The 18879-nt window shown below is 40.2% G+C and overlaps 1 protein-coding gene across 1 annotated transcript in view; it reads right to left on the bottom strand.

Moving 5' to 3' along the window:
- The window catches only part of LAMC2 (laminin subunit gamma 2), a 63171-nt gene extending 44815 nt beyond the window's left edge, over positions 1–18356 (bottom strand). The window contains exon 1 of the mRNA XM_058176275.1: positions 18066–18356. Within this exon, the coding sequence (XP_058032258.1) occupies positions 18066–18147 (82 nt within the window). The 5' untranslated portion in view covers positions 18148–18356. The remainder of the gene's footprint in view (positions 1–18065) is intronic.
- Between the last annotated feature and the right edge of the window lie 523 nt (positions 18357–18879).

Raw genomic sequence — 18879 nt, 5'->3', positions numbered from 1 at the left:
CATTTTCCTGCCTCAGGAAATCTTATAATATAAAATTTAAGATTAGCAGGGCAATAGGCAAATGATAAGAAAGGAGAAGTAAGTTTAAGGAACAGCAAGGAACAGGAAAGCAATTATTCAGAATTGTGAACAAGTATGTTAAGATGGACTTAGCCTTTACTTCCAGCAGGATTAAAGGAAACATCACAACCCTGTGTACAAAATGGTTTAAGCCATTTACAGTCTTTGGAAATCCCAGGATTGTTCATAAAATGTGGAGACTACAGGAATCCCTACTAGATTCTCAGTGTCTACACCTCAGTACCTAGTGATTTTACAGAGCAAAGGCTGTGACTGTTAGAGAGAAAAATCCAGGGGTAAAATGCTCCCGGATCGCACGATCCAGTAGCGATCATGGCTGGTAGTTCAGTAATCCAATATCAATGGTGGAGCAAAGCTCTGCCCACCCGCCCGGGTATCATTACTTCCTGGTTTTAACACACACAGCGCATGCACTTCCAGACCAGTAAGGAAGGTAAGTAGATTTCACCCCTGGATATATCACATATACTCACAGATAAGTTGTGACTGTTAAAGAGATAAATCATATATATTCACAAATAAGCCAAGAATGTTAGGTGCCAAAATACACACAAAAACTGGGTTTGGTTTAACCAAGGATAGGCTTATCTACAAGTATATGAGGTAGATTTTTCCCTCAGCTTTTTAAAAATAGCCATATATCCTATATAAACTTGTGAATAAGCCCATCTGCAGATCAGCAGACCCCCTCACATTTTTAACCAAAGTATTATGGAAAATGCACCAACCTCAAATAAGCCAAATGTGAAAATTAAAACATATGAAGATTTGGGAGATCACCTTATTTACAGATAGCACCTTTTTCATGATGTTATGGCTAAAAATATGGGGGACAACTAATCCGTGGGTGGGCTTATACATGAGTATATAAGGTAAACCAACAGAAAATGTAGTATAATTCAAAATTGGATTCAAATTCCTTTAGCTGTGGGTGCAGTCATAACTAAACCTTCCTCCAATCAGATAAATATATATAAAAAATCATAGATTTATATAATAAAGATTTTTGGGGCCTAAATCTTTTTCTTAGATCCTTAGAAGTCCTATAGCTATTGGCACTTTGCTAGTGTAGTTCTGTTTTGAGATATTGAGATAGATTGAGAAAGATTTGCACAAAAAAAAAAAAGGAAATTTCTTAGCAATGTAAATTTATTTTAGGATTTTTTTTTCAGTGATAGGATTTAAATTAAGCATCGGTATGTACTATATATGGGCAGTGTGTTCGCTCAGAGGTAAGATGCTATCTTATCGGCTGGAAAGCCGATAGTCCAGGTTCGAGACCCAAGTGCCACCCAACAAGGTGAGCTCCCATCCTCATCCCAGCTCCTGCCAACCTAGCGGTTCGAAAGCATGCAAATGCAAGTAGATAAACAGGTACCGTCTTCAGTGGGTAGGTAACAGTGCTCTGTGATGTGATACTGGCCACATGACTGTGGAAATGTCTTCGGACAGCACTGGTTCAATGGTCTTGAAACAAAGATGAGCTCCACCATAGGGGTGAAATGCTCCCAGATCAGACCGGATTGTGTGATCCAGTAGCGATTGTGGCTGGTAGTTTGGCGATCTGGTAGCAATGGCAAAGCGAAGCTCTGCCAACCCACCATGACTTTCTGGTGTCATTACTTCCTGGTTTTTTACCTTCTGTGCATGCGCAGGTCTGTGTGCGCATGTGATGTGAGTGTATGTGCAAGCGAAGTGAGCGTGCGTGGGCAGCGCATGCACTTCTGAACCGGTAAGGAAGATAAGTAGATGTGACCCCTGCTCCACCCCCTAAGTCGGCTACAACTAGTGAATAAAATCCTCAGGGAATCCTTTATCTTTCACCTTCACTGCATGTATATAAACATGTATCCCCATGCAAAATAAGAACAATTCCTAATGAAAAGGGAGAAAATTCTGATACTAGAACTGAGCACAAAAAAAACCCCTTGAACCGCATACATGTCTCCATCTCTGTCACCTACGCCGCCACCCTGTTATCCATCTCACTGACAATAACCACATATTTGTCAGAAACCCAGAGAGTCGTCAACAGCTGCTTTAGCTAATCCTCACTTTGGCTGCCAACGCATACAATCAAGTTTAGGCATGACTCTTACATTCCAAGTACCTGATAGGATCCTGCAATTCCGACCTGCCCTGGCTCTGCCATGGCTGCCAAGCTGATCTCATTCCCTTCAGCACTCGCTCTCCACCACCTGGAATTTACCCTGGTTGCCAGAAGCACGGCTGCAGCTCACATGCCTGGCAGCAGCCCCAAAAACTTTCTTCAGTGCCGCTGAAAGTCTTGCTAGAACTTGACTTGTTCCAAAGAAATCGGCCTTTCCAGAAATTCAGAATGAAATCATTTCGGTCACTACCCTGTTTTCCCCCAAAATAAGACATCCCCTGATAATAAGCCCAATCGGGCTTTTGAGCACATGGCAATAAGGCCAAGCACTTATTTCAGGGTTCAAAAAAAAATATAAGACAGGGTCTTATTTTTGGTGAAACAAGGTATCTATTGCTTTATTGGCATTTATAATATATGTTCCGATTGACCTAATATAACAATTGTACAAAACTGGACTGAAGTCCACTACACATTACATGGAGAAATTAGCATCTAAGAGATTTCCCTAATGCTATAATAACTCTCTACCCATTGTTTAATTGGCAGAAAACTATCTGCCAGCATGAATTTTTGCAGTCCCCATAAACAATCCCTTTCCTACCTGCCAAATACCGAAATCTGATTATGCATCTGTAGGGGTTAATAAGCAAAGTCAGTAGTTGATTCCTCCAGCTTTGGTTCTTCTCTCTCCATGTCAGCGTCCCCAAATGGAGGGAAAACATCTGTCAAATATGATAGCGATGCAGAAAAGTGGAGAAGGGATGGATTTCTCTTTTCTTTCCCTTGACAGATAAAAACTAAAGTGAATGATATCACGGAGTGGGATAAGCTGCACGAACACACATATGCACACAAATGCTAATTTCTTGTGCATGATAAAAACAGGATGGTACACTACAGGGGTCTCCAACCTTGGCAACTTTAAGACTTGTGGACTTCAACCCCCAGAGTTCCGTAGCCAGCAAAACTGGCTGAGGAATTCTGGGACTTAAAGTCCACAAGTCTTAAAGTTGCCTAGGTTGGAGACCCTTGCGGTACAGCATGGTCTTCAGCAGGAAAGAGTGAAGTGGCAGAGGCGGCCTGGCCAAGGCAGCTGAAAGAAAGGATCTACAGTATATCTGCAACAGCCTGAAAAGGCTAATAAGGACAGGTATTAAGGTTGTCACAGGAAAGAGGAGAAGGATTTATTCCTTCAAGAAACAACATGAGGGAGCTTTGCAGAGGGAAATCCAAACTTGAAATAGGGAATTTCCTGACCATGATTGCCGTTAAGCAGTGAAACAACTTGCCTCCTGAGTCATGGGCACTCAATTGCTAGAGGCTTTCAAAGTTTGGACAAACTTTTGCTTGTGAAAGTCAGAGGATTCCTGCCCTGGAGCTCTAAAGTCCTTTCCTACCCTCTAATTCCATAATTTGACCTCACCTATTGATGGAGGAGTAGCAAAGAGCGTCCGATTTTATATAATTTGCAACCGCTGCTGGACTGTATGGGTCCAAAGAGAAAACATTACATAACTTAAAGCTGCCTCTTCCAATGGCTGATTACAGACCATGATTAACATGACTAACAGGAAAAAAAGAAAAAATATGTCTTATTTGCACTGCACAGAAAGGCTTGAAATCCCAGTATCTGTTCTGACTTAGGCTTCCTTAGAAATTAAACAGCACAAACTTAATCCTGGCAAACCTTTTTAATTCATACAGCTGTAAATTACTTTCATTTACAGTCCACAAGGCTTGATGAACAGTCTATCAGAGGAAGGTTATCAACACCCACTTATCTCACATGGAACCAAAGAGCTAATTTCCAGATGCAGGACAAAGCCAAACTTGGCACAGAGTGACAAACAGAATTTTCAAATCTTGAATTGGCCAGATGAACTAATTGCTTCCTGCAAAAGCTCACATCCCATTCGCTTCTCTTTTATGTTTTATGGGAGGGGCCAATCATCTCCAAGCCTTACTCCCAAATTGACCCTGTTTCCTTAATTGTTCCTGTCTCCTGGCAGCTCTGCGCATGCGCACACTGGGAACAGGCTCACACTATTCTTCTGCCTTGCTGATGTCAGACTCAGGAGACTCTGGAAGCAGCGAAGAACTACCAGATGGCCTTGACTCCCTCTCTGCCTCTGACTCAGAGCTATTGTCCGAGCCTTCCCCAGACTACAGGACTGGCCCATGTTCCTCCCAAACCTCCTCACTGTCCGAATCTGTTGGTGGGCCACAACAGTATCTTTTATTAGAGAAAAGCAATTTTGTGAAGGAATGAAATTAATGCTGAAAGTAACAAATAAGGGATGCAAGATCTTTCTCCCACCGACCAATTTCTGCTCCAGTGTCTATTTCTCTGCTCCCTAGACACACATTTTGATCTCCCAAGTTTCATGAAAGAAAAATGCCAGTGGAAAGGCTGCCTGCAAACAGCAACCAGAAAGCTTTCCACTACAGTCCTTGGCATACTTCCTCAATGATCTCAGTGACTGACCAAGTCTATCTAATACCTACCTTGGGCCCATGTTTTCAGAGTCTTGTATATCATAACTAAAACCTTGAACAAGTCTTGGTAGCTAATTGGCAGCTTCAGTTAAAGTTTTGCATATGCATGGCCAGGTAGCTCACTGGGTTGTTTTGCATAGTTCATTGTGGCTTCCAGACCGAGTACAAGGATAGACTTCATGCAGCACACTACATAATATAAACATGAGGTGGAATCAGCCCTGCTAGGTGAACCAGACCAAAATATCAACCCCACATGAAGGCTAAAGTTACTTTTATTGAGATTGGCTATTATAACATAATCATGCAAGTCTGATTGTAGTGTACTTTCTCCTTAGTTCAGTGAATTAGGGGAGGAGCTTCTGATGGAGTCACTTCTGAATGTCATTTGATTATTCTGGACTTTAAAATATGCTTCACCTCCTTTTGCTTAGGTGGTATCTTTGTCCAGGTCATTTTCTTTAGTCTCTGCCAATTACCAAATGGTGAAACTATTGTAAGTAGTTTATTCCTGATTGTGAAGTCTATACCTGACATACTGACAGAGACTAGTCATAGGCGGAGATCTCACAGAAGTATCTTGATCACCAATTGATGATTCTAGAAGTATCTCCAAACTCTGGATATTTCATTTTGAGAATGTTCAACTCCATTTAGAACAGGTAAAGTCCAAAATTCCCTTGCCTGGAAATTCCACCCCATTGGGGTTTTTGTCTTGATTTATTAACCCTCATCCACACCCTTCTACGGCCTCCAAGCACTGATTCAGGACATACATAACCTTTTCTGACTTAGATGCTATGGAAAAAAGACTGTCATCTTCAGATACTGATACTCAGCATCAGACGTCTGATACCTGCTTCCACCAATTTCAGAAAGATATTAAACAGCACTATGGACAAGAGAGGCAGTGTCACCTAAAATTTCTCTCCGAGACTGTTCCTGCAAAGAACATACTACTCAGTCTCCAATTCACAAACATGGTCCAGAGCAGGGGTCTCCAACCTTGGGAACTTTAAGCCTGGTGGCCTTCAACTCCCAGAATTCCCCAGCAAAGCTGGCTGGGGAATTCTGGGAGTTGAAGTCCACCAGGCTTAAAGTTCCCAAGGTTGGAGACCCCTGGTCCAGAGAGATCACACAGCCAGCAGAATCAGAAGCCACTATAGGCTATAAAAGAGGCTCACACGGTGCTTCTTCTGCAAGAATTCATCCCTCAAGAAGACTATGGTTTTTATCTCATTTAATGTCATGATTCAGGCCTCAATCAAGATTAGAAAAGGGTTGAGATAATGTCTTCAAGACATTTGCAGGTACAAAGCACATATCCTTTCAGATTTCCCCCAAAGAGGCATTTTTGACCAGGGATTAGTTGGCAAAATATTTTGAATTAAGGGGAGGGGTGTTTTCAAAGACTTATGCTGTATCTGGAAGTGCCTCAATTCCAAATGGGGCCAAATGGGGTTGGAATTGTGAGAGTTGGAATCCTGAAACTTAGGGAAAAAATTAGATGAATTGAGAGTGAAAACCAAACACACTCATATATATTGAACTTTATTGGGCATCTGTGTTTGTTTGGTGATCCACAACTGATATAGGATATTTAGTTAACTGTGGCTTGCAAGGATAAGCATACAACAGCTTTGTAACTACTGCTTTCTAACATAAACTAGGAAGGAATAAAGGAACTTTGTCGTTTATTCTTTACCTTCTGCTTCTTTAAATGAATGGTGATGTAGGGTAAATGTTAGCTATAATATCAGCCCCATTTAAACATCGCCTCTAAAGTTCCAAATATGTAAGGGGCATATTTTGATTGAGAAGACATTTTCTGTTCTTTTCTATCCCACACTATGAAGTTTTATGTTTTAACTATTTCTTCTGTGGTACAATAATAGAAAGGTTGATCTATTTAGAAATCACACAAAGTCATAATTGGAATTAATTTGCCAAATCAGCCAACCCATCAACCAACTACAGTACAGTAAAGTATTAAATCAGAATTACAAAATTCAAGTCAATAACTATATGACCACAAAGAAATACAGAAAATACGTCTGAAAAAAGGTTCCCACAAAAATCTAACACATCAGGAACAATTTGGTGTGATATCTTTTAAATTTTACAAGTCTTAACACAGGGAAACAACAATTCCTCAAAGATTATACTATTTTCCAATATTGGTATAACAAGTGGACAAAAGAACCTGAGCATGGAGTATTGTTTGGAGAGCAGAGTCTAGGAGTAAACCACAAGTAGATCTGGTAAAATTTATGCTGGATTGACTACATCTAAAAGTCTTCCCATTTCTTGCCATAAAATTCTTGACAAGAATTTACACTCAGGAATAAAATTCTACTTCCTGGAATGTAAGTACCTCTCCATTATTTTGGTTCGATGCTTATTTTGCTCAATGAGAGATGCAAACATGCACAAAGCAACATTCGCTGGTGTCTGTCAGGTGCAAAGAATTGGGATCAGTCATAAAGCTGCAGCATACAAGATTTATTAAAACCTACATATAAGAATCTAGTCAATTAATGGTAAGCATTAAATTGGCGCTAGATAAGGGTCCATAGAATTCAAGGGAGGCTGGACATGGATCTCTTGTGGCAGCGCAAGGTCTCTAAACTGATGGGTGCATTTAACTCCACCCACTCCCAGCTCTTTCTGCTCTTCTCTTCCAATGCCCTGTTCATTGTTCTTCTGAACAGGTATTACTCAGATCCAGGTTTTTACAAGATATGATACCTTTTGCTTATTTGTTTGGAAAACTATGAACTTCAAATATGGGAATAATGTCTGGTTAGTTAACTGTCCACATATAATTATAGCAATTTTCCTATCCACCAGATTAATTCATTTATGGATGACATCAATCTATCATGTCTGGGTTTTGCTGCAACTTGTAAAAAAATATATTTTTTAAAAATAAACACCAGCCTTGAAGACAATGACATCATGATAAGGCTGTCTGTAATTTTTACAAAGTTAAACCACATCTCTTGCCTATCTTGTTGTGCCTATCAAGTTGTTTCATGATTTTTGTTTATTTATTCACTTTGAATGAGACTCTCAGTTCTGAAATGGCTTCTTCTCCTAAAACTATAATCCCATCTTCAATATAATTCTAGACCTTCTAGTTAAGAAGATGATGAACAAATCAACCTTAAAATGTATTTTATGAAACATATTTGATTTTGTAGTATTTTAAATGCTATACATGTTATTTGAAGAAGACAGTATTTAAAAATCTTTAATGTGGTTCATGGACCCAGAATAGTTTTCTGCTTCTGTTCCACGCTGTATTATAATTTTGCCAAAATAGAATCCAAGATCTCAGCTAAGAAGACATAGAACAAATGAAGGAATGTTTCCAGACTTTCCTATTACACTATAAACTCTCACAAAAATTCCATAGAGGGATTCCAGAAGGAATGGCAGTAACCAATACTAATGTTTGCTGAAAAACTAACATACAACTGCAAGAGCAGAGTTAATGCTGCTATCAGTGATCCTGAGACACAAATCTTATCAAGAACGATGCTTTGTCTAATTCAATGAGTTTTACATCTAAAGATGTACTGTGCATAGGATTGTACTGTGGCTCACTTCCCTCAACACCATTGTTTTTCTGAATATAGCTTGGGCATGGTGCTCATTCTCTAGCAATGTTGTACTTTTTTTTTTTACTATTAAGGGACGGTTTAGTATGTTTCGGTCATTGCATTGTTATTCATTCACTTTATAAAAGTAAGACAACATCCAAATATTCAATCTTCCCCCCCCCCACAAAAAAAACCAGTTTCTTTATACCTGCCATTAGTCTTAAAGGAATCTCTGCATTTTCCCCAGTGGTGAAATCCAAATTTTTTTACTACCAGTTCTGTGGATGTGGCTTGGTGGGCATGGCAGGGGAAGGATACTGCAAAATCTCCATTCCTACCCCACTCTGGGACCAGCCATAGGTGGTATCTGCCAGTTCTCCGAACTACTCAAAATTTCCGCTACCGGTTCTCCGAACTGCTCAAAATTTCAACTACCGGGTCTCCAAACTACTCAAAATTTCCACTACCAGTTCTCCAGAACTTGCCAGAACCTCCTGGATTTCACCCCTGATTTTCCCTCTGCATTTTTCCTTCAATATAAAAGATGCAATTGGATGGAACACAGAACTAAAACCCATTGTAATGGGCAGAAGGAATAATTTTAAGGAACAACCTTGCAACCAAGGCAAAAATCATATGAACAAAATCTAGGGGGAGTGGAGGGAAGTACTTTGAGACTTTTTTTGACTGTATAATAAAAGTAGTATTACACTCATAACTGGCACCCTGATTTAACTTGAAGATACACACATACACACAACTTTGGAAGAAATTTAAATCAAATAGCCAGTTCTACTGATGATGAAGCATAGGTAAGAAATAAGCCTCTATTTCTTTCTTTTTTTAAAAAAAAAATACAAGTCCATTTTGAAGACTGGCTGGCAGTCTGGGTGGCTGATTTTGGGTGTTCCAGAACTCAGGGTTATCACACTTTCAATCCTTCACTATTGACTAGATTGGCTGGGGATGACAAGAGTTCCCTGCTTCTAGGAAAGTAGGATTTGGCTGTAATTCAAGTTGCTACTTATGGTTCTGAGGATCTTGGCAGGCAAAAAAAGAATGTGTTTTTTTCCTCTTTCCAGTCTTTACAAAGGGAGTTTTTTGGGGTCAGTACTTTTCATTTTGTTCATTCAGGCAGAAGGATTAAGATATTTGCTCAGTAACTAGAAGCACTCAACACTATTAGGCACAATTGGGCTGTTAAATGTAGTAGTACAACGTTTACTTCAATGTGCTTCTAACATTCCAACTTAAGCATTCTGTATTTTCATTTCTCTTTTTATTTATGATGAGTAAAGAGAAAGGAGAGAGAACAGGTGTTGTTTTAAGAGTCTGTCTACATGGTAGTGAACCCTGCCTACACTAAGCATAGTCATTTTGTAACAGAAGCTGACTGGCTGGAATTTGATATACAGGTAGTCCTTCACTTAAAACCATTCATTAATGGGGGAAAAAATTGTTTTTTTTCTTCTTCCAAGATGGCGCGGAGGTGGTCATTAAAGCCATGATATGCTACCCGGAATTTGCCAACCCCCACAGTAGGAATAGCCCCCCCCGGTAGTCCCTCAATGTGACAGCGCAGGGTTTCAGGCTGGCCTTGGAGACACCTGGTAGAAGTCGCTGCAGTGCAGACCAAGCGATAAGTGACCGGGACGACCCCGTGTCCACCTCCATAGTGCACGGCGCCCCCTCCAAGTTGACGGTGACATAGATCTTGTCGGACGATGACGCAGAAGCTGCGTAGCTGACAGGGACATCATCTTCAAAATAGGCCACAGTGGCATACTCCCTTTGGCGAGGTGCGAACGTCTTGAATTGTCCCCGCGATCGGACCGGACTGCGGCCGACATCCTGGACCGGCAGAGTAGCCCGGCAAACCCTGGCCAGGTGGCCGCGCTTTCCGCAACGGCGACAAACAGCGGACTTGAACTTGCAGTCCTCCCTCGCGTGCTCACCGCCACAGCCAAGGCATCGAGGTTGGGAACGCTTACTCTCAGGGAGGCTTGCCCATTTAGATGTAAGGTTGAGGCGGCTCACCTCAGCTTCCTCTCCCGACGAGCTTCCTTGGGCGGCGTCTCCAAAATGGATAGAAACTGGACGGCTCTCGTCCACCGTACCCGGTTGGAACCGGTGAAGCTCTGCAGCGGACTTTTCGGCCATTTCGGCCGCTCTCGCTTCATCCATGGCCATTTGGAAAGTCAAGTCCTTCCGAGCAAGGAGGCGGCGTTGGAGCTTTAAGTCCTTGACCCCGTAGACGAACTGGTCTAGCAACATGTTCTCGAGGTCCAGGAACTCGCAGTGTAAAGCAGCAGTCCTCAGGGAGGATATGAAGTCATTAATCGTAGCAGAATCAGATTGGAAACAACGGCGAAAAGCGTGGCGGCGGGCGATACGGGAGGGCGCCGGAGCATAGTGCCCCCGGAGTTTATCAAGCAAAACCTCCCAGGACAATTCACATAGCGGTTGAGGCGCTGCAAGTGATCGAGCGACGTTGAAAACTTCGCTGCCACAAGAGCTTAAGAAATAGCCATGCTTCCGAGCGCTGGAGATGTCCGATAAGTCATTTGCCTGCAGGAAACAGTTGAATCTCTCTAAGTAGGCATCCCATGAGTCAGTGGAGGGGACGAACGGAGCGAAGGTGGGCATCAGGGTCGACATGATGAGAACGAAGTAGCTACACGATGGCTCGGAAATCCACAAACCTTCGTCGCCAGTGTTGAGTTCAATAAACACGGAGGCACATTGAATCAACAACTATTCTTTAATGTTAGCAAACTCTCCAACAGGCACGAGCCGTGCTCTAACACACGAACAGAACTAACTCTCTGACAGGAACGAACGTGTTCTTTTCCTCAGCAACTGCGAACTGTCAGATGGGGAGCCAATCACAACGCTCCCGGCTTCCCGCTTCTTCTGTTGCTTGCGTCTCAGCCAATCAGACTGAGCGGTGCTCGGATTGGCTGATACGCAGGACATAACAGTTTCTTTCTTTCTTTCTTTCTTTCTTTCTTTCTTTCTTTCTTTCTTTCTTTCTTTCGTCACACAGTATATATAAGAATAAGCAATATACAATATATAAGCATATATATGAGTAGGAGTATGTAATAATTATATTAATTGGATATAACAAAAGGAAATAATAGGACAGGAACGGTAGGCACGTTTGTGCTCTTATGCATGGCCCTTACAGACCTCTTAGAAATGGGGTGAGGTCAATGGTAGATAGTTTTTGGTTGAAGCTTTGGGGATTTGGGGAAGAGACCACAGAGTCAGGTAGTGTATTTCAAGCATTAACAACTTTGTTACTGAAGTCATATTTTCTGCAATCATATTTTCTAATTGTTCTCTGCGACTCACTACAGATTTCCTACTCACAGGACCATCTGCTAAAAATTAAGCAACATTTCTTTAAGGAGCAGCTTTTGGTGATCTCAAACTCCCACCCCGTCTTTACAAACGCGGAGGAGATTCTAACACAGGAAGAGGCAATTCCCCCAGAGCCATGCACGAATCAAGAAGAGGGCCATGAAAATATTTACAGATCCCTCACATCCTGGACATAAACTGTTTCAACTCCTACCCTCAAAACGACGCTATAGAGCACTGCACACCAGAACAACTAGACACAAGAACAGTTTTTTCCCGAAGGCCATCACTCTGCTAAACAAATAATTCCCTCAACACTGTCAAACTATTTACTGAATCTGCACTACTATTAATCTTCTCATCATTCCCATCACCAATCTCTTTCCACTTATGACTGTATGACTGTAACTTTGTTGCTGGTAATCCTTATGATTTATATTGATATTGATTGTTCCTGATTGCTTATTTGTACCCTATGATTATCATTAAGAGTTGTATCATTAAGTGTTTAATTGTACCCTATGACCATCATTTGTGTTGTAAATGTTGTACCTTGATGAAGGTATCTTTTCTTTTATGTTCATTGAGAGCATATGCACCAAGACAAATTCCTTGTGTGTCCAATCACACTTGGCCAATAAATTCTATTCTATTCTATTCTATTCTATTCTATTCTATTCTATTCTATTCTATTCTATTCTATTCTATTCTATTCATGACTGTTGGAAGTTACAATACTAAAAAAAAGATGACTTATGATCGTTTTTCACACTTGCGACTTTTGCAGCATCCCCATGATTATGTGATCAAAATTTGGATGCTTGGTAACTGGCTCATATTTATGATGGTTGCAGTGTCCTAAGGTCATGTGATCACCTCTTGCAACCCTCTAACAACCAAGGTCAATAGGGAAGCAAGATTCACTTAAAAACCATGTTATTTACTTAACAACTGCAGTGATCCACTTAACAACTATGGCAAGAAAGGTTGTAAAATGGGGCAAAACTCACTTGACAACTATCTCACTTAACAGAATTTTTGGGCTCAATTGTAGTCGTAAGTCGAGGATTACCTGTATAGCAGGTAGCAGCATGTTGCCCATCTAAGCTGGTCTCAAAATGCTAAGCAGGGTCATTCATGACTGGTATCTAGAGGGAAGTCTACTAGGAGATCCCAGGGCTATAGTCTAAACTGGGATTCTAAAACATCTGGAAGAAGACAATAGATTATTCCACAGTTTAGAACATAGAATAACATAGTTGAAAGGGAGGTCAACTCCCTGCTCAAGCAAGAGAATCTATACCATTTCAGACAGGTGGCTGTCCAGTCTCTTCTTGAAAATTTCCAGCGATGGGGCATCCACAACTTCTGAAGGCAAGGCATTCCATTGGTTGATTGTTCTCACCATTAGGAAATTTCTCCTTGATTCTAGGTTGCTTCTCTCCTTGATTATTTTCCATCCATTGGTTCCTGTCTTGCCTTCTGGTGCTTTGGAAAATAGATAGATCCCCTCTTCTTTGTGGCAGCCCCTCAAATATTGAGGACATTATTGAGCACAGAATCAGAGTAATAGGGAAACTCTTCCTCTTACATCCCAGAAAGAAAATTATGGCAAGAAGTCATTAAATAGATTTCAAAGACAATGGGAATCAAAATGTTTGCTGTTAACTAGAAAAGTAAAAGTGACTATTTTAATTTTCCTGGGCTGAAAACTAGATAAAGGTGAGCAATATGCTGGAAAACTGAAGAGGATTTTAATCCTAGGAAGGAAAACAAGGATAGACAACATCTTGAAGGATATAGATATTTTCATGATAACAAAAATCAGAATAGTGAAAGCAATGGTTTGCATCTTCAAATTATAAATGTGAACATTTTAATAATACCATGGCCTTCAAGAAGGATGAATCAGTCCTTGACTAAGTAAAAAATATGGGATTGCTTGTGGTGATGATCAGCAAGTAGAAATTACTATAATATGAGCATATGACATAAGCAGAAGATGGACTAGGAACAAATGTTTATGCTTGACAAAGTAGAGGGAAATAAAAGAACAAGAAGACAATAGATAAAATAGACAGGATCAAAGAAATTACAAAAATATTTTTGGGAAGAATTACTGGAGGTAAGATGCTGAGCATTTTGTTCATACTGTCACCAGGAATCAAATTTGATTTCATGGCCCCTAACTAACATTGATGTATAAAGTAAGCTCACAAATAAAATCCTTCTCTCCGTATTAGCTCTGATGTCTTACCTTTCTCTTATTTAGATCTATGTCCTAGTATAGTAATCTAATGGACAGTGACTTCCAGTAATCTGGGGATCACTATCCATTAGATTTCCCTGTTTCTAGTTAACATTCTGAATCTGTGAAGCGATTATATACATTCAGTGCTATATTATAAATTGTAAATAAACAAATCTCAGGATGTAGTGAAACTTTTACAAATATGTCATTAAAATAAAGCCCAGCCAGGATTAAAAGTACACAGTTACTTTGTGCTAAATCACATTCTGAGGTTATAGATCACTGAACTATAGTCTTCATTTTCTTTTTTTTAATCCATCTTTACCATTTTCCTTAGTAATTAATTCATCCTATTTCCACCACCACAACAACACTGTGAGGTGAGTTGGGCTGAGTGAATGACGGGCACAAAGTCACCCAGCCAGCTTTCATGCCTAAACTGGGACTAGAACTCAGTCTCCTGGTTTCAAATTATGTGTTAATATATGTATATGTGGGTTTGTATAGGTATGTGATATCTCTCTCTCTCTCTCTCTCTCTGCGTGTGTGTGTGTGTGTGTTTTGTGCATAGATGGTGGGTAATAAAAGTTAAAAGCCATGGGACCATCTGATGATGACCATAGCATATGAAAGATTATGATCTGGAAAAGTGGTGGGTTTCAAAATTTTTATTAGTGGTTCTGTGGGTGTGGCTTGATGGGCATGGCAGGGGAAGGATACTGTAAAATCTCCATTCCCACCCCAATCCAGGGGAAGGTTACTGCAAAAACCCCGTTTCCTCTCGATCAGCTGGGACTTGGGAGGCAGAGAATAGATGTGGGCGGGGCCAGTCAGAATTTTTACTACCGGTTCTCCAAACTACTCAAAATTTCCATTACTGGTTCTCCAGAACTGGTCAGAACCCGCTGAAATCCACCTCTGATTTGGAATGTGCAACAATGTAAATGAATGTGATCCACAGGGGTGATTGTTCCAACATCAATGGATGTACAAGATTTTTAGGTGACATTAATAGGTGTATAGGAATGCGATGAGTGAGTACAGAAAAAATGACTAAGACTCCAATTGTTTCTGCCCATTCAGTACATTACAGCAGAGCGGATATGCTCCAAGTCCCCTCCATTAAATGTTGCCAACTTCTGCAAACGAAAAGCATACTTCCTCTGTTGTGGCTCCCGCTCCCTGGAACAATATTCCTCCAGTGATAAGAATAGCATCCTCTCTCCTGGGGTCCAGGAAAATTTGGAAACCTAGCTTTGGTCCCAGGCCTAGGGCTGATGTTTGTTGTTTGTTTAATGGCCACTAATTTCTTTTATGGATTTTGTTATTAGAATAATTTAGTCAAAGCTGCCTGTGGTTAGCAGTGTTTGTCTCTTTTTAGTTTGCACCCTATCCACAATCCACTACATTGGGCATCCAATAAACTTAAAACAAACAAACAAATAAGAAAGTTCAAGAACGGCTGGAGTGTTTGGTGAGCTTCTACTTTGAAAAAAAAAAAGCAAGCAAATTTTTGTTCTTCAGCAAGTCCCTGAAACTATAAATGAGAAAAAGAAAGCTTGTGGTTTCATTGTAGAGCTAGAGAACATGTATGGCCAAATGAATAAGCTTGAATGTTATATGTTTATATGTTTTGTGGGAATATGGTCCTGATGAAATTAAAGTATGGATGAATAAATTGTTCAGCATTTAGCAGGGTATTAAAAATGATGTGGAGTGTTTCATGTATTTGTGAACTATTGTGCCAATTGGGGTGAAATAAGTGGTGTGTTAATTGGGGAAGAGAAGATAAATGTATGTTATATGCAGAAATGTCATATATTGAGAACCTGAATAAATTGCAGCAAATTTTGGATTAAGTGCACAATGCAATGAGTAACATTTTGTCAAAGACCAAGACAATTGGTTTGACAGGGGAAAAAAAGGACTAAAAGTTAGCAAATTACACATAAACGATTAAAAAAAAATGGAGCAAATAGATTATAGGTAGTCCTCGACTTGCAACTATTCGTTTAGTGACTATTCAAAGTTATAAGAGCACTGAAAAAAATAACTTACACTTACAACCCTATGTAGTATCCCCGTGGTTGTGTGATCAGAATTCAGGCACTTGGCAACCAGCATGTATATATGATGATTGCAGCCTCTCAGAGTCATGTGATCAAAATTCGAGACCATCCCAGCCAGCTTTTGACAAGCAAAGTCAGTGGGGGAATCCGGATTCCCTTAACAGCTGTGTGATTCACTTATCAACTTGAAATTATTCACTTAACATCCATGGCAAAAAAAAAGGTTGTAAAATGTGGGTGCAACTCACTTAACTGTCTTACTTAGCAATGGAAATTATGGTTCCAATTGCAGCCGTAGAGCGAGGACTACTTTTAATATGCGGAATGTTTATTAACAATGGGAAAATGCATTCAGAAATCTGAAGATTCATAAATATTGGTAGAAAGCAAATGAGAATGACTAGTAGTATCTTCCACATGCTGAAGAAGTGTGGAGGGGAGAGAATTCCATTGGTAAAGCAGGAGAAGATTAGGTTTTGTTCAATTCCACAGATTCATTCAATGATAACAAATATTATTCAATGGACTGATATTTAACAAATATATGCGTGCTTGGTTTGTTCTTAAGTTGTCTTTAAAATCTACTCTTCTATTTTCCAACCCTAAGACTGGGCACTCTAAGGAAAATTCAGTTCCTAATACTTGGAGCAGTTTACTCCTTGTTTACTAATTGCCTTTAGTGAGCATATAATGCATTTCCAACCATCACAGGCACATTGTTCAAAACATGTGATAAGGTTGATATCCATGAAGAGATAATAGAGAAATCGGAGTCAGATTTTATTTCTCTTAAAGGTTTTTAAAGCTTTAATAATTAGAAATAGGTCAAGAAAACAGTTGTGTTAAATTGCTCCTTCTTTCAGGATATTCCATACAGTCTTTTAGTTCCTGCCATATCTCTAGTTTTGGTTGGTACCGATTTATATATTTGTTTATTTTCACACTTCATAATAATAATAGCTCATACTTGGTGAGTTGAGCTTCTATATAGAGAGAAGATACTCTCCTTCCCAAATTCTGTTTTTGGAGAGACAAGCAAAGAAAAAGTTTGGGAATTGGGGGCAATGAGAAGAGGGACTGATATCCCCACATGATATATAGAATAAGGCTTTATATTAAAATTCCCAGCATTCCTGTGAAATGACATTTCCTACAATGCTTAAAAGGAAAAATATTTACAATAGTATAAAATACACATCAATTTCTAATATTGATAGCTAGAATTATATATTATCAGTTATAAGATGATAAATGTATCAGCTACACATATTATCCAAAGGCATACTGGTAGGAACACCTTCTTAATCCTAATAAAATTATGTCATGAAATTAATTGTATGAACATATATTACAAATGCTCCACCACTTGTACATTCAAGCTTGAAAGCCAGAATAAATAATTACAGCATTCCCTTCAGAGATAATTGCATTGCCTGTAAAATTATGTACAAAATATAGAAAGGGCTTTAAATTGTCAATTTTGACCTTATCAGCCAACTGAAAAATTAGAGAAAAATAAAATGCACAGAATTTTCATGGAATTTAGAATGAAAAAATTTACTTTATGAATGAAACACCCTCAGTCCTAGCTATTATCCAGTTATTTTCATTTACAATGAAAGGACCTGTTGAAACAGTCCCAAGCTTTGGTCTAGTAAGGGTGATTACAACAGCCTTGCCATGTTTTTATCCCGCACCCAAACAAAACATCTGAACCTGAGCTAGCTTCTTTTAGTTGCTAGGTGACCACCCATAAGCTTCAATGAGGGATGGTATGAACTGGTTTAAGGAGAGGAAAGGGGTCAAACCCTGGGGAAGAAAAGATAGTTGAACAGCCAGTCTTGTCTTCAATGTCATCCACTTGTTGAGAGCTGGCCACATCAAAGCACTCTGCTATTAGTTCCTGAGAAACCCCACCTGCTTACTAGGCACCCTCTTTTGCACCTCCAGATGTGCTGCAACTTGGAGAATTGCCTAAGGGGAAACCTTCACATGGAAAACAGGAAAACGAGAAACGGAACTAAATGGAACCCCTTTCCAAAACTAGAGCAGGATGCTTTTAATTTAAGTTTTTGGAGTCTCACCTTCTCTTCTTTGGGTGCCAAGAGTTGCAGGGAAAAGCGAAGCTGCAAGGCAACTCAGAGTTATCAGCCAAGGTAGAGACATTTCGTGCAACTCAGGACTAGCTTTGTCTCCAGAGGTGACTCAAAGCCAATGTTCTTCCCAGTGGAGGTCTTGAATGGAGAGGGAATCTCTGTCTGGTGGCTTTTCAGCTGCAGTCTATTCCACTGTGCCTCCTTGTCTTCTTTCAGGGAATTTTTATTGCCTCTCCTGCCTGAATCATTCTCAACAGGAAGAAAGGCACTTGCCTCCACTCTGACTCACCTTGTGAATTAAAAAGAAGAAGGGGGTGGGGGGAGGAGGGTGCAGCCCATGTACAGTGCAAGGAGGTATAATACTTAACTATTTCTTCTTAGTTGATCACAGGGGCGGTTCTCTGCAGAGTACAGCAGCAACCGCCCCTGGCCACAAGCCAGGAGGGAGTGGGATGGCAGAAGAAGGACGGGAAGTTGAGATTTAAGCCTGGATCTTTCCCACTTCTGCCACCGACTTAAAGCAGAGGAGCTGCTTAGAATGGCTATGTGAAGGCCAACCTCACTTCCCAAAGAAAAGGAACGCACCATTTTCCTACATTTCATTTTTCCAGATGTTGGAATGATCTGGGCATGTTCTCACTCAGCTCCAGTTAATTAGAATAATTTTGAAGACTCACAGCCTGATGATTATAGGGAACGCTGCTGCAGCCTTCATGTTTGCCAGCTTTTGAATTTACTAATGCAAAGGAAGATTAGATAGCTTGAGTCCATCCAGATTAAAGTACTTGGATGTATTTGGAAG

Source organism: Ahaetulla prasina, chromosome 3 (assembly GCF_028640845.1).
Source record: "Ahaetulla prasina isolate Xishuangbanna chromosome 3, ASM2864084v1, whole genome shotgun sequence".
In the NCBI taxonomy this organism is placed as follows: domain Eukaryota; kingdom Metazoa; phylum Chordata; class Lepidosauria; order Squamata; family Colubridae; genus Ahaetulla; species Ahaetulla prasina.
The sequence above is the reverse complement of the archived record's forward strand: the minus strand, read 5'-3'. Positions and strand labels throughout refer to the sequence as shown.